Source organism: Trachypithecus francoisi, unplaced genomic scaffold (genome assembly GCF_009764315.1).
Source record: "Trachypithecus francoisi isolate TF-2019V2 unplaced genomic scaffold, Tfra_2.0 Lachesis_group1, whole genome shotgun sequence".
NCBI classification, from domain to species: Eukaryota; Metazoa; Chordata; class Mammalia; order Primates; family Cercopithecidae; genus Trachypithecus; species Trachypithecus francoisi.
In genome coordinates, this window is record NW_022681454.1 from 2969166 (window position 1) to 2992522 (window position 23357).

Consider the following 23357-nt stretch of genomic DNA (forward strand, 5'->3'; position numbering starts at 1 on the left):
AATAATACTACACCTAAAATGTAAAACTAATTTCTTAATGCCATCAAAATCTAGCTAGTGTTCAAATTTCTAGTTGTCTCAAATGTCACTTTTAGATTTTTATTTTACAGTTTGTTTCAACCAGGATCCTACTGAGGTCCACATATTAGTTCTCAGATTTTAAGCAGAGGAGTGAGTGACGTGATCTGACTTACATTAAAATTCTCTAGGGCCAAATTTTAGAGAATGGATTGCTGTGGGGGTTGTTAAGAGGCTGGAAGTAGAGAAACCAATTAGGAGGCCGTTGAGTGTCCAGGGAGGTGAGTGATGACGACTTGGATTTGAGTGACATCTGGGGGGATGGGAGATGTGGAGGAAGTAGGTGTCACTTGGGCAGGTCATACTTATTTGTCATGGTTCATCCAGACTTTTGTTTTCTGTTGTCTTTGTTTATTTGAAAATATTGTTCCCAAAGATTTCGTTAATGTAACTGTCAATATATTGTTGATGGTGAAACCTTAAAATGTATTACATAAGTAAAATTAAAGCAACATTATAGAATACTGAGATAAAGAAACATTCATCCGTACTTTAATCAACTTACTCAAATTTATTCCAACTTATTTGCCATTATATCATCTTGCCAGTGTATAATTATAGCATTACATAATAGAATAAGAAATATAGTTTTCCCCTTAATATGTTTTATACTCTTTTATCTGTATTATGCTAAAGAGTCTCTATAATTACATGATATTGTATTGAGCAGATTTTAATGTTTATGTTACATTTATTTATTTGAGACAGTGTCTTGCTCTGTCACCCAGGCTGGAGTTTAGTGGTGCCTTCATGGCTCTCTGCAACCTTGACCTCCCAGCTCAAGTGATCCTCTCTCCTCAGCCTCCTGAGTAGCTGGGACTACAGGCATGTGCCATCACTCCTGGCTAATTTTTTTGATGTTTTTGTTGAGATGCAGTCCTTACTATGTAAGCTTAGGCAGCTTTGAACTCCCGGGCTCAAGTGATCCTCCCGCCTCAGCTTCTCAAAGTGCTGGGATTATAAGGCATGAGCCCCCACACCTGACCTGTTCCTACTTTTGAAATTATTTTATTTTATTAGTTTAAATTTATTTTAAGATATTACGAAAAATGTTCCAGAAGTTTGCTTTTTGCATGTTTTTCCCTTTCTCTCTCTCTCTTTTTAACTTTTTAATTTTTTTTTTTTTTTAAGACGGAGTCTTACTCTGTTTGGGCTGGAATGCAGCAGTACGACTCAGCTCATTGCAACCTTTGCCTCCCGGGTTCAAGTAATTCTTGTACCTCAGCCTCCTGAGGAGCTGAGATTATAGGCGCGCACCCCCACACCCAGCTAATTTTTGTATTTTTAGTGGAAACGGGGTTTCACCATGTTGCCCAGGCTGGTCTCAATCTCCTGAGCTCAGGCATCCACTTGCCTCAGCCTCCCAAAGTGCCAGGATTACAGACATGTGCCACTATGCCCAGCAAATAATAATTTCTTTGTAGAGCTTTTACTTGAAAATGAAGTTGATGAAACCTGAAGCCATAATTTATAAAAATGAAGGACAGGTTTGTACTTCAAAGTAGAATTGTGCTTAATCTTGATAATTGGGCTCAGAATGTGTATACTTTGATTTTGATTTAAGTTTATAGACTTCCTTATTGGAATGGAGCATGTATATACCTGGCGTGCAGTCTTTATCTTATCCCATTCACACAGCAATTTGTAACTAGGGGAAAGTAATACCTGCTTTATCTCAAATATGTTGTTTTTACAAAGATTCCTATCTTTCATTATCTTCTGGGAACCAGGAAATAGCTATAGTTACCTCTAAAATATACCCTCATATCCTTATTTACCGATGAAGATGGTTTACAATTGGGACTCAGTGATTTTCTTTGGTCTTTTTTTTTGAAACACTGAAGCAGAGGCCGGGCGCGGTGGCTCAAGCCTGTAATCCCAGCACTTTGGGAGGCCGAGATGGGCGGATCACAAGGTCAGGAGATCGAGACCATCCTGGCTAACACAGTGAAACCCCGTCTCTACTAAAAAATACAAAAAACTAGCCGGGCGTGGTGGCGGGCGCCTGTAGTCCCAGCTACTCGGGAGGCTGAGGCAGGAGAATGGTGTAAACCCGGGAGGCGGAGCTTGCAGTGAGCTGAGATCCGGCCACTGCACTTCAGCCTGGGCGACACAGCGAGACTCCGTCTCAAAAAAAAAAAAAAAAAAAAAAAAACACTGAAGCAGAACATTTTTATTATTGGCTCAGAATGTTCACCTTCAATTACATCTGATGAAATATTGCCAGATAACTTATTGTTTTGTTCTTTGGTCATTCTTTCGGAAGGTTTACAATAAATGGATTGAGTAGCCAGATTAAATTAAACAATTTAAAGGATATAAATAGAGAAGAGTAAGTTTCAGAGATTCCACTTAGGCTGGGCTCATGCCTGTAATCCCAGCACTGTGGAAGTCCAAGGCAGGAGGATCACTTGAACCCAAGAGTTTGAGACCAGCCCGGGCAACATAGTGAGACCTCATCTCTACCAAAGAACTAAAAAAAAGTAGCCAGATGTGGCGATGTGGGCCTGTAGTCTCAGCTATTCAGGAGCCTGAGGCAGTAGGATTGCTTGAGCCCAGAAGTTCCAGGCTGTAGTGAGCTATGATTGCACCACTGTAATCCAGCCTCGGTGGCAGAATGAGGCTCTGTCTCAAAAACAAAGAGAAAAAAGAGTCCCCACTGAGGTCGTTAGTTCATTTATTTTGTTTTGATGTTTAGTTCCCAGTTGTTTTCATGTTTTGCCTTTAAGTTCTTGAAGTAGTGGTTGGGCGCGGTGGCTCATGCCTGAAATCCCAGCACTTTGGAAGGCCTAGGCGGGCGGATCACCTGAGGTCAGGAGTTCGAGACCAGCCTGGCCAACATGGTGAAACTCCGTCTCTACTAAAAATACAAAAATTTACCCAGGTGTGGTGGCACGCGCCTATAATCATAACTACTCGGGAGGCTGAGGCAGGAGAGAATCACTTGAACCTGGGAGGCAGAGGTTGCAGTGAGCCGAGATCATGCCATTGCACTCCAGCCTGAGCGACAGAGTGAGACTGTCTCAAAAAAATAATAAATTAGGCCGGGCGCGGTGGCTCAAGCCTGTAATCCCAGCACTTTGGGAGGCCGAGATGGGCGGATCACGAGGTCAGGAGATCGAGACCATCCTGGCTAACATGGTGAAACCCCGTCTCTACTAAAAAAATACAAAAAATCAGCCGGGCGAGATGGCGGGCGCCTGTAGTCCCAGCTACTCGGGAGGCTGAGGCGAGAGAATGGAGTAAACCCGGGAGGCGGAGCTTGCAGTGAGCTGAGATCTGGCCACTGCACTCCAGCCTGGGCGACAGAGCGAGACTCCGTCTCAACAAAAAAAAAAAAAAAAAAAAAAAAAAAAAAAAAAATAATAATAATAAATTAAAAAAAAGAAAAAAAGAAATACTGCCACTTTAAGCATATTTTTATCTTTCACATTTAGAACAGAAATATCAAATTGATCTTTTTTTAAACAAAAAAAGCTAATTTCTTCAGCTGATTCTTTGGCTGTTGGTTCCACAATAAAAATATCTTTTTTGCCTAACAAGCTCTACTCTATAGGCTTGCTGTCCAAAGTGTGGTTCAAGTTCAGCAGCATTGGTATCACTTGGGAATTGATGAGCCATGCAGAATTTCAGGCCCCACTCCAGACCTAATGAATCTTAATTTGTGTACTAATTTAATTCCCAGGTGGTTCATGTGCACATTTGAAAGCTAACAGGGCGTGGTGGCTCATGCCTGTAATCCCAGCACTTTGGAAGGCCAAGGTGAGAGGATTGCTTGAGGCCAGGAGTTTGAGACCAGTCTGTGCAACTCAGGGATACCCCCATCTCTACAAAACTTTTTTTTTTAATTAGCCAGGCATGGCGGTGCACGCTGGTAGTTCCAGCTGCTTGGGAGGCTGAGGTGGAAGGATCACTTGAGCCTGGGAGGTTGAGGTTGCAATGAGCTGTGACTGGGCCACTGCCCTCCAGCCTTGGTGGCAGAACAAGACCCTGTTCCCCTGTCCCCGAGAAAAGAATGTAATGTCAGTAGCCGTATTCACATAATTTTAAATTTGAGCCATCTTGGCATGTTATGTTATTAACAAACTGAGCATCTTGACATTGCCAGTACCTGCAATGAAAGGAGCTGTTAGGGAGGAACATTTACCATTATGTGAGTTGTGTGTGAGCGGCTTCTCTTCTGTTGATCTGTTTGGGGGATCCTTTGCAAAAGCACTGCTGGTACCTTATGGGGAAAAAAAATCAGAAATCAAGTTCTTTTGGAATAAACTGTGCAGATCTTGTCTGTATGGGACAAATCATGTCTGGAAAGAATCACGTGGTCAAAAGTTTACTGTTTAGTTCTTTTTGGATTTTTCAGAGGACTTAATTGCTTTGTTAGATTGTTCTCTTGTTCGCTTCTTTGGAACAATGGCTAGGACAAAACATACCATTGGTTAGTGGGAGGGTGGGAGGTGGTGGATCAGCCATGTGCCTCTGAGGCCACAAAGAAGCCTCACAGGTCATGGTTTCCACTGTCAGTTGGTCATTGCATCCTCCTGTTGAAGACTGTGTTTACCAAGCTCATGTGCTCATCATGAAACACTGTTAGACATTGATTTGAAAACAATAATTTCTTCTATTTTGATTCTGTAGGAACCTAGAAAGATTGTACAATGAATGGTGATTCTCGTGCCGCGGTGGTGACCTCACCACCCCCAACCACAGCTCCTCACAAGGAGAGGTACTTCGACCGGGTTGATGAGAACAACCCAGAGTACTTGAGGGAGAGGAACATGGCACCAGACCTTCGCCAAGACTTCAACATGATGGAGCAAAAGAAAAGGGTGTCCATGATTCTACAAAGCCCTGTAAGAAGAGAAATCTTTTCTCTGACCAAATGTTATCTTTCCTTTTCTCATACTTCAGGTCTTATGCCCTCTTGTATAAGTGGCATAGTTCATTGATCTTATCACAGGAAATCAGTGCCTTGAGTATATGTATATGGTTGTTGAAAGAATTCAGTTTAGTTCATGTTATCAGACAACATATATGAAAGATCTTTAGTGTTGTAAAGGATAGGAAGTGTTAATTTCTCCTTTTTACTCTTGCGACTTTTCCAGAGGGTCTCTATATATTGGGGCAATTTTTAAATTACAATTTAAAAAATACCTAGCTTAGGCTGGGTGCGTTGGCTCACGCTTGTAATCCCAGCACTTTGGGAGGCCGAGGTGGGTGGATCACTTGAGGTCAGGAGTTCGAGACCAGGCTGGCCATCATGGTGAAACCCTGTCTCTATTAAAAATACGAAAATTGTCCAGGCGTGGTGGCTCATGCCTGTAATCCCAGCACTTTGGGAGGCCAAGACAGGCAGATCACGAGGTCAGGAGATTGAGACCATCCTGGCTAACACGGTGAAACCCTGTGTCTACTAAAAATGCGAAAAAAAAATTAGCCAGGCGTGGTGGTGGATGCCTGTAGTCCCAGTGACTCGGGAGGCTGAGGCAGGAGAATGGCATGAACCCGGGAGACAGAGCTTGCAGTCAGCCGAGATTGTGCCACTACACTCCAGCCTGGGCAACTGAGTGAGACTCCGTCTCAAATAAATAAATAACCAGCCTGGGCAACTGAGTGAGACTCCGTCTCAGATAGATAGATAGATAGATAGATAGATAGATAGATAGATAAATAAAATACAAAAATTAGCCTGGTGTGGTGGCGCATGCCTATAATCCCAGCTACTCAGGCGGCTGAGGCAGGATAATCACTTTAACCTGGGAGGTGGAGGTTACGGTGAGCAGAGATTGTGCCAGTACACTCCATCCTGGGCAACAGAGTGAGACTGTCTCAAAAAGAAACCAAAAAAACCCTAGCTCAGTCGTGGGTATATAGTAGGCCTTAACAGTACCTGCTTGTTGATTGATACCTTTAGTTAGAGTCAGCATTTTGAGTCATAGTCATGCCCAACTGAGTGTTTTCCAGATTGCACCTTTCAGTCAAGTAGTTGTATCTGCATAGTTTTCTTATGTTGATGCTGCTGCCTTTGTGTATGCTTCATCCTTTTTTGTCCCTTCTTCTGGTTTGTTCTTGCTATGCCCCTTCGTATCAGGGGAGTGTCATTTGGCAGAAAATCATTGATTTTTTTTTGAGACTAAGTCTCGCTCTGTCACCCAGGCTGGAGTGCAGTGGCGCGATCTGGGCTCACTGCAAGCTCCGCCTCCTGGGTTCACGCCATTCTCCTGCCTCAGCCTTCCTAGTAGCTGGGACCATAGGTGCCTGCCACCACGCCTGGCTAATTTTTTGTATTTTTAGTAGAGACGGGGTTTCACTGTTTCACTGTGTTAGCCAGGATGGTCTCGATCTCCTGACCTCGTGATCCACCCGCCTCGGCCTCCGGAAGTGCTGGGATTACAGGCGTGAGCCACCGCACCTGGCCTGATTTTCTTTTTTTTCTTTCTTTCTTTTTTTTTTTGAGACGGAGTCTTGCTCTGTCGCCCAAGCTGGAGTGCAGTGGCCGGATCTCAGCTCACTGCAAGCTCCGCCTCCCGGGTTTAGGCCATTCTCCTGCCTCAGCCTCCCGAGTAGCTGGGACTATAGGCGCCCGCCACGTCACCCGGCTAGTTTTTTGTATTTTTTTTTTTTTTTTAGTAGAGACGGTGTTTCACCGTGTTAGCCAGGATGGTCTCGATCTCTTGACCTCATGATCCACGTCTCGGCCTCCCAAAGTGCTGGAATTACAGACGTGAGCCACCGTGCCCGGCCTGATTTTCTTAAAAAAAAAAAAAAAAAAAAAGATGTTGATCGTCTCTTATGTGCTGTTTAAGGAACTGGGGATTTAGCAGTAAACTAGACATACAAGGCCTTGAGTAGATTTTGTTTAGTTGTTGTTACTGAGGGGTAACTTACATAACGCACACAAATCTTAAGTATATAGCTTGGCGAATTTCGACATGAATGTTGCTTGTGTAGCTACCCAGGTCAAGTCTCGGTCTTTACGCTCTCTTTGAAGGAAATAAACAATAAAGAACAAGCAGAAGGGCAGTGCAGACAGTAGTAGGACGATTAGATTAAGTGTGACACTCTCAGAAAGGCCGTTCTCAGGTGGGAAGGTTTAATCTGAACTCAATGACAGGAAGGAGCCAGTGTTTCAAGAATCAGGGGCCGGGTGTGGGTGCTTGGCTGGGCATGGTGGCCCATGCCTGTAATCCCAGCACTTTGGGAGGCCAAGGTGGTGGATCACTTGAGCCCAGGAGTTTGAGACCAGCCTGGTGAAACACCATCTCTACAAAAAATATGAAAATTAGCTGGGTGTGGTGGCGTGCCCCTGCAGTCCTAGCTGCTCAAGAGGCTGAGGTGGGAGGTTCACTCAAGCTGAGGCTGCAGTGAGTTGTGATCGTGCCAGTGCACTCCAGCCTGGGTGACAGAGTAAGACCTTGTCTCCAAAAAAAAAAAGGAGAAATGTTCCCGGCTGAGGAACCAGCTAACATGAAATTCCTAGGATAGGGATGGGCTTGATGAGCCCACAGAGGCAGAAGACAGACAATGTGGTTCAGCCTGGGAGTGACAGAGTGAGGTGCAGTGAAGTTGCAGAGAGGAGGGAGCAGATCCTGGAAGGCCGTGTTTACTGAGATTGAGAGTTTCCGTTGCATTCTGTGTGTGGCAGAGTCATTGGAGGGCTGCAGACAGGGAAAGGACAAATAGAATTTTAAAGAAAATTAATCTGGGTTTGGTTTAGAGTAAAAATTGGCTGGCGCAAGAGAAAAAGCTGTCTTCCAAATGAGAGATCATGGCAGCTTGGGCCAAGATGGCATAGTAGAGGGAGGAAGAGGTAGATTTGTATGGCTTTCATTTTGAAGGTAGTGTCAATAGGACTTGCTGATGGATGGGATGGAAGAAGTGAAAGGGAAAAAAAGAATCAGGATAACACCTGGACTTTTGGCTCGAGCAGTTTTCTTACATGAAAACAGCAAGAAGCTAAGTAAAAATGACTTGGGATAGTTGAGAAACTGGTAGCACCTAGTGTGTGCCAGGTGTTGTTCTAGGCACTGGGGATGCAGAGAGAAGAGAGTAAAGTTCTTGCTCACAGACAGTTTAGAATACAGTAACCATCAAGGCTGGGCGTGGTGGCTCATACCTGTAGTCCCAGTGCTTTGGGAGGCTGAGATAGGAGGATCAGTTGAGTCTAGGAGTTTGCAGCTGCAGTGAGCTATGATCACACCACTGAACTCCAGCCTGGGGCTTGAGGTTTTGCCAGATGGTTTGGTAGATTTGGAGGTGTTAGCAGGAAAGTGATTACAATGTAATCATTACAATGGATCTAAGCCAGTGAGAGACTTCAGAATGGGGAGGTGAGCAAAGGTGAAAAGGTGTTAGGGTGATAAATGGATGGAAGAAAGTGAGCTGGATGCTAGGAGGGGGTGGTTGCAGGGCGCATACTTGGCTTTGGGATTGAAGAGGGGGCATGGTTACTAGGAATGAGCAGGTGTAGTGCTGACCATGGACGTGGGAGCCTGAGGTGGGTTGGGTGCCAGGATCTTTGGAGGAGAGAAGGTCCAAAAGCAGAGAGGTAGGGAGGGTCCCAAGCTGAGAGTATGGATGTTGAACCAGCAAGAGTTATGATCAAAGTGGCACACACAAGGTCCTTAGGCTAGTGACAGCTGGCTGGAGCCAGACGTTAAGATCCAGATTGGTGGCTCCAGGCCCTCACTCAGGACTAAGCTCAGCTCTGTGCCACATGTCCTTTCTGCACGTACAGGTCATCTGAAATGCTGTTTATGCATAGGGCTCCCGTACTGTGGTTTTCTTCTTTTTATGTCTTCCTTACCAAGCTTTAAGTTTCTGGATGGCAAGGACCATATTATTTATCAGTATGTATATCCTTAGCGCCTAAAACTGCACCCTGGTACTTAGTAGTGTGTGTCAAATTGAACTTTCCCCAGATCTGTATGTGGATTTGAAAACCATTGAAATAGATCCTTTGAATTTTCAGACTGAGGGCTCCTGAAGGCAAGGAGCTTTAGCTTTTGCTTTCCCTGTGACCAGCACTGTCAGTGATGTTCAGGAGATGCCATCTGTATCTCTTTACTCTCTCTCTTTTTTTTTTGAGATGGAGTCTCACTCTGTCACCCAGGCTGGAGTACAGTGGCATGATCTTGGCTCACTGCAGCCTCCACCTCCAGAGTTCAAACGATTCTCCTGCCTCAGCCTCCCGAGTAGCTGGGATTACAAGTGTGCACCACCATACCCAGCGCACCACAACCTCCTCCTCCTGGGTTCAAGTGGTTCTCCTACCTCAGCCTCCCAAGGAGCTATGATTACAGGCACGAGCTTTCATGCCTGGCTTTTTGTATTTTTAGTAGAGACAAGGTTTCACCGTGTTGGCCAGGCTGGTCTCAAACTCCCAACCTCAAGTGATCTGCCTCCCTTGGCCTCCCAAAGTACTGGGATTACAGGTGGAAGCCACTGCGCCCGGCCTATCTGTATTTGCACATATCTCCCTTTCTCTCTCTTTCTCTCTCATTGCATTGTGCTTTGATAACAAAGATAGCTAAATAATCACCATGTTTTGCTTTTTTTCTTTATTTTTTGCTTGCAGTCAGAGTACTTCTCAGCTTTTCCCTTCCTCATGGATGACTACAGAATATGATCTGTGACATTACTTGTCATGGTTTGGTAAATAGGGGGTCCTCAGAGGGCTCTTGACACATTCTATTGTACCCTTAATTAACAGCAGTACATGTATTTGTTGTGTGCTTCCCCCAAGTGATAGGTACTCTTAGATTGTCTCTTGGCAATTTCCTGCAATATGTTTTCAGCTCAAGCAGTGACAAACTAGAAGTAAATTTGATGTGGATTAACATCCAGTGAATTTACATGTTCATATTGGATATCATGTATAACTGTTTGACAATATTTTTTTTTTTTTTTGAGATGGAGTCTCGCTCTGTCGCCCAGGCTGGAGTGCAGTGGTGCGATCTCGGCTCACTGCAAGCTCCACCTCCACCTGCCGGGTTCACGCCATTCTCCTGCCTCAGCCTCCCGAGTATCTGGGACTACAGGTGCCCGCCACCATGCTCGGCTAATTTTTTGTATTTTTAGTAGAGATGGGGTTTCACTGTGTTAGCCAGGATGGTCTCGATCTCCTCACCTCGTGATCCGCCCGCCTTGGCCTCCCAAAGTGCTGGGATACAGGCGTGAGCCACCGCGCCCGGCCTCTTTTGTTTTTTCTTTTTTTTTTTTGAGGCGGAGTCTCACTCTGTCCCTCAGGCTGGAGTGCCCTGGCCTGATCTCGGCTCACTGCAAGCTCCGCCTCCCGGGTTCACGCCATTCTCCCGCCTCAGCCTCCCAAGTAGCTGGGACTACAGGCGCCCGCCACCACGCCCAGCTAATTTTTTGTATTTTTTGTAGAGACGGGGTTTCACTGTGTTAGCCAGGATGGTCTGGATATCCTGACCTTGTGATCCGCCCGCCTTGGCCTCCCAAAGTGCTGGGATTACAGGCGTGAGCCACCGCGCCTGGCTGATATTTATTTCATTTAAGGGTATGTGAAAAAATTATTTTAGTGCAGGTAGGGAATATAAATTATCTGTATTGTTATAATAGTGATTTTCTGTTAAAATCACCATCAATCCAATTGCACTTTTTTTTTTTTTGCCTGATTTAGTATTATTTGATAAAGGATGGATGTTAACTTTTTTTTCCCACATTTAAAACTAATTTGAAAAGTATTTTGAAGAAAGTACTGCAAAGGATAAAGTAGAATATGAAAAATTACTAATAATTCTATGACTAAAAGGATTACAATGAACATTTTGATGTATTCACTTTTTTTTTTTTTTTTGAGACAAAGTCTTGCTCTGTTGCCTAGACTGGAGTGCAGTGACGCAATCTCAGCTCACTGCAACCTCTGCCTCCTGGGTTCAAGCAATTCTCTTTTCTCAGCTTCCCAAGTAGCTGGGATTACAGATGCCCACCACCACACCTGGCTAATTTTTTGTATTTTTAGTAGAGGTGGGGTTTCACCATGTTGGCCAGGCTGGTCTTGAACTCCTAACCTCAGGTGATCTACTTGCCTTCGCCTCCCAAAGTGCTGGGATTCCAGGCATGAGCCACTGCGCCCAGCTAATGTATTTACTTTTAATCTTTTTCTATCTTTAGGTATGTATTTGCTGTAATAAGGAGTGGTTATACTGCTTGATAACATTGTCACTCAAACATATATCAAGAGCAATTTTATGCCGTTGAATATTTTAGCTTTCCATGTTGAACGCATGCATAGCATTCCCAGTGTATTTTATCAGTCCTCTGTTGATTGAAATGTAGGATGTTTTTCCCTTTTATCAATAATGCTGGAATGAACATCCAAATGAATCAGTCTTTGAGCATTTCCTTGACTGTTTCCTTAAAATAGATTCCTAAGAGTAGAATTCCTGTTCAGAGTTTTAAGCTTTTATTGTAATAAATTTTTTCTAGAAAAGAATGTACCAGTTTATATTCCCAGCAGTAATGTGTGAGAATATCCGTTTGCCTTTCCAGCACTGGATGAAAACAAAAAATTGGTCTATGTGATAGCTACTCCTGACCCTCTGCCCAAGAAACAGAAAATAAATGCTATCTCAGTGTTTTAATATTTTTTACCAGGCTTTCTGTGAAGAATTGGAATCAATGATACAGGAGCAATTTAAGAAGGGGAAGAACCCCACAGGCCTATTGGCATTACAGCAGATTGCAGATTTTATGACCACGAATGTACCAAATGTCTACCCAGCAGCTCCGCAAGGAGGGATGGCTGCCTTAAACATGAGTGAGTAGTTCCTGATATTTGATATATGTTCTGTAGTTTTCAGGTAAAATTTCCTGAAGATTGCTCATGTGAAATAAATGGGCATGTAACTGTGTAACATGACAGAGTATTTTAAAAATTAATATGTTTTCGTTAGTCATAGTAGAAGATAGGCTGGAATTCTGAAATCGTCTTGAATGTTGCAGACTCCTCTTTTCTTAGCCAGTGAGACTGTTATTTCCGAGGCAGATGACTTTTTATGTGTCTTCCCAGCCCCTATGTAGATTAAAATAAACTAATCAGAAATAATGCTTGTGGAGTGGCTTGTCGGTTTTGCCTGGCCAGCATTTCTTACCTGGCATTCTTCACTGCTGCGTCCTAGCTAGTGAGAAAGAGAAATTCTAAAAGAAAAGCCAAAGGAAAAATACTGGATGGGTGAATATGAGCAAAGAATGGTCAGCTGTGCAAGAATGGAGCTTTGCCATGGCGATCGAGTTTGTAAATGTTTAACATGACAAAGCATCAACTAATCTGAGCCACCGTGTATTGTACAGGATTAGTCTCGGCTGGGTCTGGTTGGATAGTCAAATCCAAGGGCCCAAAATAAGGTACTGGTTTCTGTTAGATCTGCTGACGTTTGCTCTTTACCTGTCTCCTCTGTGGTATTCTTAGAAGTTGAATAGCATTCACCAGATCTGATATATATTGTAATTAATATCTGTAGAATATTAAGACTCACATTTAATCCATAGCTGAAGCCTCCATCCTGAAATCACATGGCCACCACCAGTAAAGTTTTCATGTGGATTCCGTTTATTTTGTTGTTGTTTTTGAGACGGCGTCTTGCTCTGTCTCCCAGGCTGGAGTGCAGTGGTGAGATCTCAGCTCCCTGCAAACCACCACCTTCCAGGTTCAAGCTATTATCCTGCCTCAGCCTCCCGAGTAGCTGAGATTACAGGCACGCACCACCACTCCTGGCTAATTTTTGTATTGTAGCAGAGACTGATTTCGCCATGTTGACCAGGCTGGTCTCAAACTCCTGATCGCAAGTGATCCACTCGCCTCAGTCTCCCTGAGTGCTGGGATTACGGACATGAGCCACCACACCTGGCCTATTTCTTCTGTATTAATTAGCAAGAATATTCTGTCAGGAGAAACTTGCCTTCAGTTCTTTCGGTTACCTGGTGGTACAGTTTGTGTAGGAAAGACAGGATCCCTTTCCAAAACAATAAGTTGGTTTCCAATCATCCTTCAGTGATGAACAATTAGTTTTTTTTTTAAGTATCATTTGAATTTATGATTTAAACAGTCAGTGTGTTTCACATCATTGCAGTTATTATCTGGATTTGTTGAGAACTTTCCTTCTAAATGGATGTTGAATTTTGTGAAATGCTTCTTTTCTCTCTGTTAAAATGATCACCTAGTCTTTCTTCTTTAGTTTGATATGGTGAATTATGTTTATTGGTATTTTTTTTTGTTTTGTGTGTTCATTTATTTATTTAGAGATAAGGTCTTGCTCTTTCACCCATGCTGGAGTACAGTGGCACGATCACAGCTCAGTACAACTTTGAACTCCTGGGCTTAAGGGATCCTCCACGCCTGGTTAATTTTTCTCTTTTCTTTTTTGAGATGGAGTCTCGCTCTGTCACCCAGGCTGGAGTGCAGTGGTGCGATCTCGGCTCACTGCAAGCTCCACCTCCCGGGTTCACGCCATTCTCCTTCCTCAGCCTCCCAAGTAGCTGGGACTACAGGCGTCCGCCACCGTGCCCAGCTAATTTTTTGTATTTTTAGTAGTGACGGGGTTTCACCTTGTTAGCTAGGATGGTCTCAATCTCTTGACCTCGAGATCCACCCGCCTTGGCCTCTCAAAGTGCTGGGATTACAGGTGTGAGCCACTGCGCCTGACCAATTTTTCTCCTCCTCTCCTTTTCTCTCCTCCTCTCCCCTCCCCTTCTTTCCCCTCCCCTCCCATCCCTCCTTCCCTCCCTCCTTTCTCTTTCTGTCTTTCCCTCCCTCCCTTTCTTCCTTCCTCCCCTCCCTCCTTTCTCTTTCCCTTCTTTCTACCCTCCCTTTCTTTCTCTTCCTTCTCTTCCCTCTCTCCTCTCCCTTTTTTCTTTCCCCTCCCTCCCTCCCTCCCTCCCTCCCTGCCTTCCTTCCTTCCTTCCTTCCTTCCTTCCTTCCTCCCCTCCCTCCCTCCCTCCCTTTTTTTTTTTTTTTTGAGATGGAGTCTCCCTCTGTCGCCTAGACTGGAGTGCAGTGGCGTGATCTCGGCTCACTGCAAGCTCTGCCTCCCAAGTTTATGCCATTCTGCTGCCTCAGCCTCCCGAGTAGCTGGGACTTCAGGTGCCTGCCACCCCGCCCAGCTAATTTTTTTGTAATTTTAGTAGAGACACGGGGTCTCACCATGTTAGCCAGGATGGTCTTGATCTCTTGAGCTCGTGATCTGCCTGTCTCAGCCTCCCAAGGTGCTGGATTATAGGTGTGAACCACTGCGCCCGGCCCTTCCTTCCTTCCTTTTTTTCTTTCCTTTCTTTTTTTTCTCTCGCTTTGTTGCCCAGGCTGGTGTCAGACTCCTGGCCTTAGGTGATCCTCCTGCCTCAGCCTCTCAAAGTCCTGGGATAACAGGTGTGAGCCACAGCATCTGGCCATTGTTTATTGGTTTTTGAATGCTGAACTAACCTTGCATCCTTGAGATAAAGCCTGTTGGTTGTGATGTGGGTGTGTGCTTTTTTAAATATTACTGTATTATTTGCTAAAATTTCATGAAGAACTTTTTAGTCTCTATTCATAAGAGATATTGGTCTGTTTTTTCTTGTAATGTCTCTGTGTGGTTTTGCTATCAAAGTAACACTGGGCTTCATAGAATAAGTTGGAAAGTGGCTGGGCACAGTGGCTCATGCCTGTAATCCCAGCACTTTGGGAGGCTGAGGTGGGCGGATCACAAGGTCAGGAGATCGAGACCATCCTGGCTATGGTGAAACCCCATCTCTACTAAAAATACAAAAATTAGCCGGACATGGTGGCAGGCACCTGTAGTCCCAGCTACTCAGGAGGCTGAGGCAGGAGAATGGCGTGAACCTGGGAGGTGGAGCTTGCAGTGAGCCAAGATCGCGCCACTGCACTCCAGCCTGGGCACAGAGTGAGACTCTGTCTCAAAAGAAAAAGAAAAGAATAAGTTGGAAGGTGTTCTGAAAGAGTTTATGTAGAATCGGTATTATTCCTTCCTTAAATTTTTTTTTTTTTTTTTTTTTTGAGACGGAGTCTTGCTCTGTTGCCCAGGCTGGAGCGCAGTGGCACAATCTCGGCTCACTACAAGCTCCACCTCCCGGGTTCACGCCATTCTCCTGCCTCAGCTTCCCGAGTAGCTGGGACTACAGGCGCCCGCCACCACTCCCGGCTAATTTTTTTGTATTTTTAGTAGAGACGGGGTTTCACCGTGTTAGCCAGGATGGTCTCGATCTCCTGACCTCGTGATCCGCCCGCCTCGGCCTCCCAAAGTGCTGGGATTACAGGCGTGAGCCACTGCGCCCAGCTCCTTCCTTAAATGTTTTGCAGAATTGACAGTGAAGTTGTCTGGATCTAGAGTTTTCTTTGTGGGGGTTTTTAACTGTAAGTTTTGCTTCATAGCTATTCAGGATATCTGTTTCTTCTGGAGTGAACTTTGGTAGCTTTTATCTTTGAAAGAATTTGTCTGTTTCATCTCAGTTAAATAATTTGCTGGTATAGTTGTTTGTGTAATCCCTTCATTATTTTTTTAATGTCTGTAGTATGGGTAGTATGTCCTCTCTCCACTTCTTCATATTGGTTATTATTATTATTATTATTATTTTTAAGATGGAGTCTTGCTCTGTCTCCCAGGCTGGAGTGTAGTGGCACGATCTCGCTCACTGCAAACTCCGCCTCCCGAGTTCACGCCATTCTGCCGCAGCCTCCCGAGTAGCTGGGAGTACAGGTGCCCGCCACCACGCCCGGCTAATTTTTTGTATTTATTTTTAGTAGAGAAGGTGTTTCACCGTGTTAGCCAGGATGGTCTTGATCTCCTGACCTTGTGATCCATCTGCCTTGGCCTCCCAAAGTGCTGGGATTATAGGTGTGAGCCACCGCGCCCGGCCCATATTGGTTATTTCTTTCTCCTGTCTTTCGTTAAGTCTGGCTAGAGGTTTATCTTTATTATTTGTATTTTATTTTTAATCTTCTCAAAGATTCAACTTTTGCTTTAATCAAAAAGCCTTAAAAACACTTTTCTCTAATGTATACGTTTAATGCTGTAAATTTCCTTTTAAGCACTCTTTACTGCACCCCACAAATTTGGCTTTTTGTTATTGATTTCTAACTTAATTGTGTTAGTATTGGAAAACAGTCATTATGAAAGTGTCTTTGAAGTTGTCAAGACTTTATTGCCTAATGTGGAAGATAAATATCTCAGAACCATTAGTATTTGATTTACATTTGATAAGAAATGTTAATCTTTGAGGCTTTTGGTAAGTCTGGCTTTGTTGCCTTGGCTATTCACAGCTGCGAACATAAGCACTACAGCCTCAAACTCAAGGCTTCAGGTGATCCTCCTGCCTTCGCCTGAGTAACTAGGACTACAGGCGTATACCATTGCACCTGGCTGAGTTTTGTTTTTCTATATTTCAGGTCTTGGTATGGTGACTCCTGTGAACGATCTCAGAGGATCTGATTCGATTGCATATGACAAAGGAGAGAAGTTGTTGCGGTGTAAATTGGCAGCGTTTTATAGACTAGCAGATCTCTTTGGGTGGTCTCAGCTTATCTACAATCATATCACAGTGAGTATTAAATGGGGTAGTAACTGAAAGATAAATGAAATATTTTGTGTCTGGCATCACCTCTTTCCATTTAGGAGAAGAGGAAAGCAGGCTGAGCTTCAATAAGTCTTGGAATACCTCTTCTGATTCCTGACTACAGAGTCTAATAACCTGAGAATCAGCCAGTTTCGGTTAAAAGTTACAGGAATAGCCGTTCTTGAAAATTTCTTTCTTGCTTGCTAACCTAATAAAACAACTAAGTGTTTACCAGATTATACACAGTTTCTAAAATTATTTTTATGCTTAAAAACCTACGAATGATGATGTTTTCTTTCTTAGTCTCACCAAAGCCTTCCATCTCTCAAACTTATTTCTTCAGCTCCTCCAGTTTTAACTATTTTTCAACACGATTAGGGTCTCTTTTCCTTCATTCAGGTCCTGCTTTCTCTGGACCAAGTGCTGTTCTAACTGGGGTTTTATCAGTGGACAACATGAGTCCTTCCCTTGTGGACGATCACTTCTTCATCCCAATCCATTAGCCTATTGTTCACTCCCTACTTTGTCCATCTTGTATTTCCTGGTCCCTCATTTCAGTAATACTCTGCCAGTCCTGTACTATCCCTCCCAGCTTCTGAGTAGCCAAATCCTGCTGTGGAAGCCCTCCCAGCAGAGCCCATTGCCTTTCTCCATAGATTCACCCAAATCTCAAATGGACCCATGACAACCTGGCAACCAGAACTCATCTCTCTTCCAACCTCACTAATATTCAAGCCTTCTCCACTATCTTTGAGACTCCTGACCTCTTTCTTCCACCAAATGACCTCATCATGTCACAGAAAAAGTGGGTACCCTTACTGACATTTGTAGCCATTCTGTACGCTTGATGACCTGTTACAATGTCCTGCCTTCTGCCTGTGGCCAGACTTCTCTCCCCTGGCTTGGAATTCCACCCTTCCTGCCTTCTTCGATGCCCAGTGCATTGTCAGGGTTCTTCTGTTCCTTCACTCGTTGGTAGAGATAGCTTCTTCCTTTGAACTGCTTCCTTCCTTTGGTTTTGAAACTTGTTCCAGTCTTCTGTTTTTTTTCATGTCACTTCTTTTAAAGGATATTTTAAGTTGTTAGTACAGTGCCTGCTGTTTGTATCAAGTGTACCTTATACAGATGCCTAATTTCACCAATACTTGCATCCCTCGAGGCAAGCACTGTGCGCTTGAGTTTGCTGAAGCATTTCCTCCGTACTCACACGCACATAGGTTTTTCCACATGTGGACTCATAACTAGCGGTGCTTCGTTAAGCTCCATTCTGGACTCAGAGGAATGTTAAGCCTCCTGAGGTGATGGTCTGGAGCTCACCTTGTGGTTAGTGTGTTGTGCCTCTGGGACTTGATATTGGTCTCTGCCAGAGAGACTGAGTTGGCTTCCATCCATCTGTTCTTGTTTCCACTTAAATGAACTTTTCAAAATGCAAGCCTTACCATGTCGTGCTCTTGTGTGCAGCACGCTCACTCTGTGTAGAATGTCACTGCTGCTTTATTCCCCTTTGGCAGTTACCCCCATCCATTCTGTATGTTTAGCTGTAACTGTCCCTCTCTGCCCACAGGAATATAAATTGCACAGGGAGAGCCTCTGTTGTGGTCTCTGCTGTGGCCCCAGGGCCCATGGCACAGAGTAGGCATGCAGTAAACCTATGTCAGGTGAAAAACTGAATGAAACCCCCTGCTCAACTGAAGTGACTTCAGTAAGATTGTGAACAAGAGCTCGCTGGGACCTTTTGACATTTGATCTGTGGGTCCAGTTAGCCTAGCACAAATGCCAGCTCCCTTCCTGGTAGCTACAGGGAAATTGCTGGCCTCTGTCATCTAATTATACTTGACAAAATGTTCTAGTGGAGATTTAATGCTAAATGGTTGCCTGAAGATTAGTGCCATGAAAATGTTACAGCTGTGATAGGAAATGTAATCCCTAGCTGTAATAACAGCTTCACATTCTTTGCAGGTTTTAAAATGCTGTTTGCCTAGTCCTATTTTGAACGCTGATTAAGTAAGTTTGAATTGGTTAAATTGGTTGTTTTCTCCTCCTTTAATTGTTTAAGAATTGGCAAAATTGGCCGGGCGCGGTGGCTCAAGCCTGTAATCCCAGCACTTTGGGAGGCCGAGACGGGCGGATCACGAGGTCAGGAGATCGAGACCATCCCGGCTAACACGGTGAAACCCCGTCTCTACTAAAAATACAAAAACTAGCCGGGCGAGGTGGCCGGCGCCTGTAGTCCCAGCTACTCGGGAGGCTGAGGCAGGAGAATGGCGTAAACCCGGGAGGCGGAGCTTGCAGTGAGCTGAGATCTGGCCACTGCACTCCAGTCCGGGCGACAGAGCGAGACTCTGCCTCAAAAAAAAAAAAAAAAAAAAAAAAAAGAATTGGCAAAATTAAAACATAAGTGTTTACTCTTCTGTAAATTATCTCCATGGGGCTTAATACCAAGTAAAAAGAAATGAAGTTACCTAAAATGTTTCCTATGTCTTATAAACTAGAACTAGAGAATCTTTAAGGAAGAAAGGTGTTGGTTTATTTTGTTTTACTATTATGGCATCCATTTCTTATTTACAATCTAGGTATGGTACAGACGCTTAACAGAAAAGCAAATACTAACAGTATCAACAAAAAGTGACAGCAGGTCATTCTGCCCTTTAAAAAGGGTCATAGGGATTTTCTGCTAAAGGGATTTAAATTTGCTAGTAGGTGTTAGAAGATTGGAGATGATTGTCTGAAGCAGATCTTTGTTTTAAGATTGCATTGGATTTGGAGAAGTGTTTGTGGGGACTGGGGGAAGGGGGACAAGACCGGGTGGCCCACTTAGCACAGTGTACTGGGCTTCCTCTCTTGGTGGCTCTTAGCTGATGGCTTGGCCTGTCCGTCCTGATGTCAGTGGAATACCTTCAAGGCTTCACACCTGCAGAACCTGACTGGTGCTCGTTCAACTCCATTCTGGATTCCAGAGAATGCTAAGCACCGAGGTGATGGTCTGGACCCACCTTTGTGACCAGTGCCCTGTGCTTCAGGGACGTGCTAGTGGTCTCCTCTGGAGGTACTGAATTGGGTACAGCGTTGGTCTGCAACAGGAGAGTCTCATTCTTCATACACAGAGAAGGGGCAGTACATGTGTGGGAAGAGACACACACACGGAGAGCAGTGCTGGTCTGACGGGGAGGGACCACTGCAGAGGAAACCGACTTCAAAATGTCCTTCTCTATTTTTACTTGATGTTTGTAATTTTGCACTTTCTCCTTTTTGCTTTAGATTCAGAGAATTGAATGTTTTAAGCCTTTAAAATTAAAATATGTATTAATAGATCTGTTAAGCTTACAGTTGGAAATAAATGTTAAAATAATTAAAGAGGGAAACATTATTATATTAATTACAGCATTATTATTACTGTTTTTGAGACAGGGTCTCTCTGTCACCCAGACTGGAGTGCAGTGGTGGAATCTCGGCTCACTGCAACCTCTACTGCCTTGGTTCAAGTGATCCTCCTGCCTCAGCCTCCCAAGTAGCTGGAACAGGCATGTGCCACCATGCGCAGGTGTGCACCACCATGCCACTGGCTAATTTTTGTATTTTTAGTAGAGACAGGGTTTCGTCATGTTGGCCAGGCTGGTCTCAAACTCCTGGCCTCAAGTGATCTGCCTGCCTCGGCCTCCCAAAGTGCTAGGATTACAGGTGTGAGCTACTGTGCCCAGCCCAGCATTATTTGTAATAATGAAATTATTATTATTATTATTTTAGGCAGAGTCTCGCTCTGTGGCCCAGAGTGGAGTGCTGTGGCATGATCTCGGCCCACTGCAACCTCCGTCTCCTGGGTTCAAGCAGTTCTCCTGTCTCGGGATACCAAGTAGCAGGGATTACAGGCACCTACCACCACACCCGGCTAATTTTTTTGTATTTTTACTAGAGACAGCGTTTCACCATGTTGGCCAAGCTGGTTTTGAACTCCTGACCTCAAGTGATACACTCACCTTGGCCTCCCAAAGTGCTAGAGTTATAGGCGTGAGCCACTGTACCCAGTCAATAATGAAATATTTTAAGAGTCCTTGGCTGGGCGCGGTGGCTCAAGCCTGTAATCCCAGCACTTTGGGAGGCCGAGACGGGCGGATCACAAGGTCAGGAGATCGAGACCATCCTGGCTAATACGGTGAAACCCTGTCTCTACTTAAAAATACAAAAAACTAGCCGGGCGACGAGGCGGGCGCCTGTAGTCCCAGCTACTCGGGAGGCTGAGGCAGGAGAATGGCGTAAACCCGGGAGGCGGAGCTTGCAGTGAGCTGAGATCTGGCCACTGCACTCCAGCCTGGGTGGCAGAGCAAGACTCCGTCTCAAAAAAAAAAAAAAAGAGTCCTTAAGTATTCAGAGGTAGATAGGAAATGGCTCAGTTATTCAATATCAAGTTGAGAAAACGTTGTATACTATGAAAAACAATTACAAAATTATGTAGAACAAGTGAAACATGAAAAATGAAAGGTATTAGAAATGAGAAAATATGAAATGTATACTGTTTACAGCTATATGAAATATGTGCATATATATATAGACAAAAGAGAAATGACTGACCAAAAAAACAGCTCTGTAATATTTTTAAAATGTGGAACCTGACAGCATGCTTCTAAAATTAAGATGGAAGAGCAGAAGGCCAAGAATAGCTAAGACACTTGGCCGGGTGCGGTGGCTCACGCCTATAATCCCAGCACTTTGGGAGGCCAAGGTGGGTGGATCACTTGAGGTCAGGAGATCGAGACCATGCTCGCTAACTCAGTGAAACCCTATCTCTACTAAAAATACAAAAAATTAGGCGTGGTGGCGGGCGCCTGTAGTCCCAGCTGCTTGGGAGGCTGAGGCAGCAGAATGGTGTGAACCCGGGAGGCGGAGCTTACAGTGAGCCGAGATTGTGCCACTGTATTCCAGCCTGGGTGACAGAGTAAGACTCCGTCTTGGGGAAAAAAAAAAAATTGCTAAGACACTCCTGAAGAACAGTTTGGCAAGGAGATTTTTCCAACCAGATGTCAAACTTAATATAAAGTGGTGGTAATTAATATAGTGTCCTTTGGGCAAAGGAAGATGCAGATGGATCAGTGGGACCGAATTGCATGCATTGAAACAGAAATGCCGGGGTCGGCATTGCAGCTCAGCGGAGTGGGGGACGGACTTGGCAATGACGGGTGTTGGGACGCTTGGGTAGAAAAGTCACAAGTGGAAATAATTATATGAGACTTCTATACTATACATAATTACAAAGCAATCGCAGTGAATTAAAGATTAAATGTGAAACGTAATACTTTAACAATTTTAGGACTAGTATACGTGAAAATCACTGGCCTTGAACCTCTGGCCTAAGGAAAGATGTGATACAAAAATCACTTATCATAAAAGAAAAGATGGTTAAATTTGTCTACATTTAAAGTAAACAAAATTTTTCCTTATTAAAAGATACCATAGGCCAGGTGTGGTGGCTCACGCCTGTAATCCCAGCATTTTGGGAGGCTGAGGTGGGTGGATCACCTGACGTTAGGAGTTTGAGACCAGCCTGGCCAATGATGAAAACCTGTCTCTACCAAAAAATAAAAAAAAAATTAGCCAGGCATGGTGGCATGCTTGTAGTCCCAGCTGCTGGGGAGGCTGAGACAGGAGAATCGCTTGAACCCTAGAGGCAGAGGTTGTAACGAGCTGAGATTGTGCCACTGCACTCCAGCCTGGGCGGCAGAGTGAGACCCTGTCTCAAAAAAAAAAAAAAAAAAAAAAAAAGATACCATAAAGACAGTAATAATAAAAGCCGCAACCTGGAAGGTTTGTCCTGCGTGTAGCTGGGGCTGGGTGCAGTGGCTCACGCCTGTAATCTCTACACTTTGGGAGACCAAGTTGGGCACATCACTTGAGGCCAGGAGTTTGAGACTAATGTGGCCAACGTGTGAAACTCCGTCTCTGCTAAAAATACAAAATTAGCCAGGCATGGTGGCGCGCGCCTGTAATACCAGCTACTCGGAGGCTGAGACAGTAATCACTTGAACTTGGGAGGTATAGGGTGCAATGAGCTGAAATCGTGCCACTGCACTCCAGCCTGGGCGGCAGAGTGAGACTCCATCTCAAAACAAAAAAAAAAATAGAAATCATATCTGGAATAGATAACTGTCAGTAAGAAAAAGACAAACCAGTATAAAATGGACAAAAGGCAAGAAAGGAGTTTCACAGAAGGGGAGCTAAGAATGCCTTATAAAAATATGAAAAGTTACTGAAATCATTTAGTAACCAGGAAATTATAAATTCATATCACAAATGGCATAGATACCAGATTTTTTTTCTTTCTTTTTTTTTTGAGACAGAGTCTCATTCTGTCACCCAGGATGGAGTCAGTGGCATGATCTCTGCTCCCTGTAGTCTCCACCTCCCAGGTTCAGGCAATTCTCCTGCCTCAGCTTCCCGAGTAGCTGGCACTACACGCACGTGCCATCACACCACACTAATTTTTGTATTTTTAGTAGAGACAGGGTTTCACCATATTGGGCAGACTGGTCTCGAACTCCTGACCTCGTGATCTGCCTGCCTCGGCCTCCCAAAGCGCTGGGATTATAGGCGTCAGCCACCGGGCCTGGTCCCAGACATCAGATTTTAATTTTTAAAAAAGATCGGCCGGGCGCGGTGGCTCACGCCTGTAATCCCAGCACTTTGGGAGGCTGAGGCGGGCGAATCACAAGGTCAGGAGA

The 23357-nt window shown here is 44.4% G+C and overlaps 1 protein-coding gene across 12 annotated transcripts in view; it reads left to right on the forward strand.

Moving 5' to 3' along the window:
* The window catches only part of ADD1 (adducin 1), a 94759-nt gene that overhangs the window by 32003 nt on the left and 39399 nt on the right, over nt 1-23357 (forward strand). For all 12 annotated transcript variants that reach the window (XM_033213520.1, XM_033213523.1, XM_033213525.1 and 9 more), the window contains exons 2-4: nt 4714-4928; nt 11698-11860; nt 16481-16632. In XM_033213520.1, the coding sequence (XP_033069411.1) occupies nt 4734-4928; nt 11698-11860; nt 16481-16632 (510 nt within the window). In that variant the 5' untranslated portion in view covers nt 4714-4733. The remainder of the gene's footprint in view (nt 1-4713; nt 4929-11697; nt 11861-16480; nt 16633-23357) is intronic.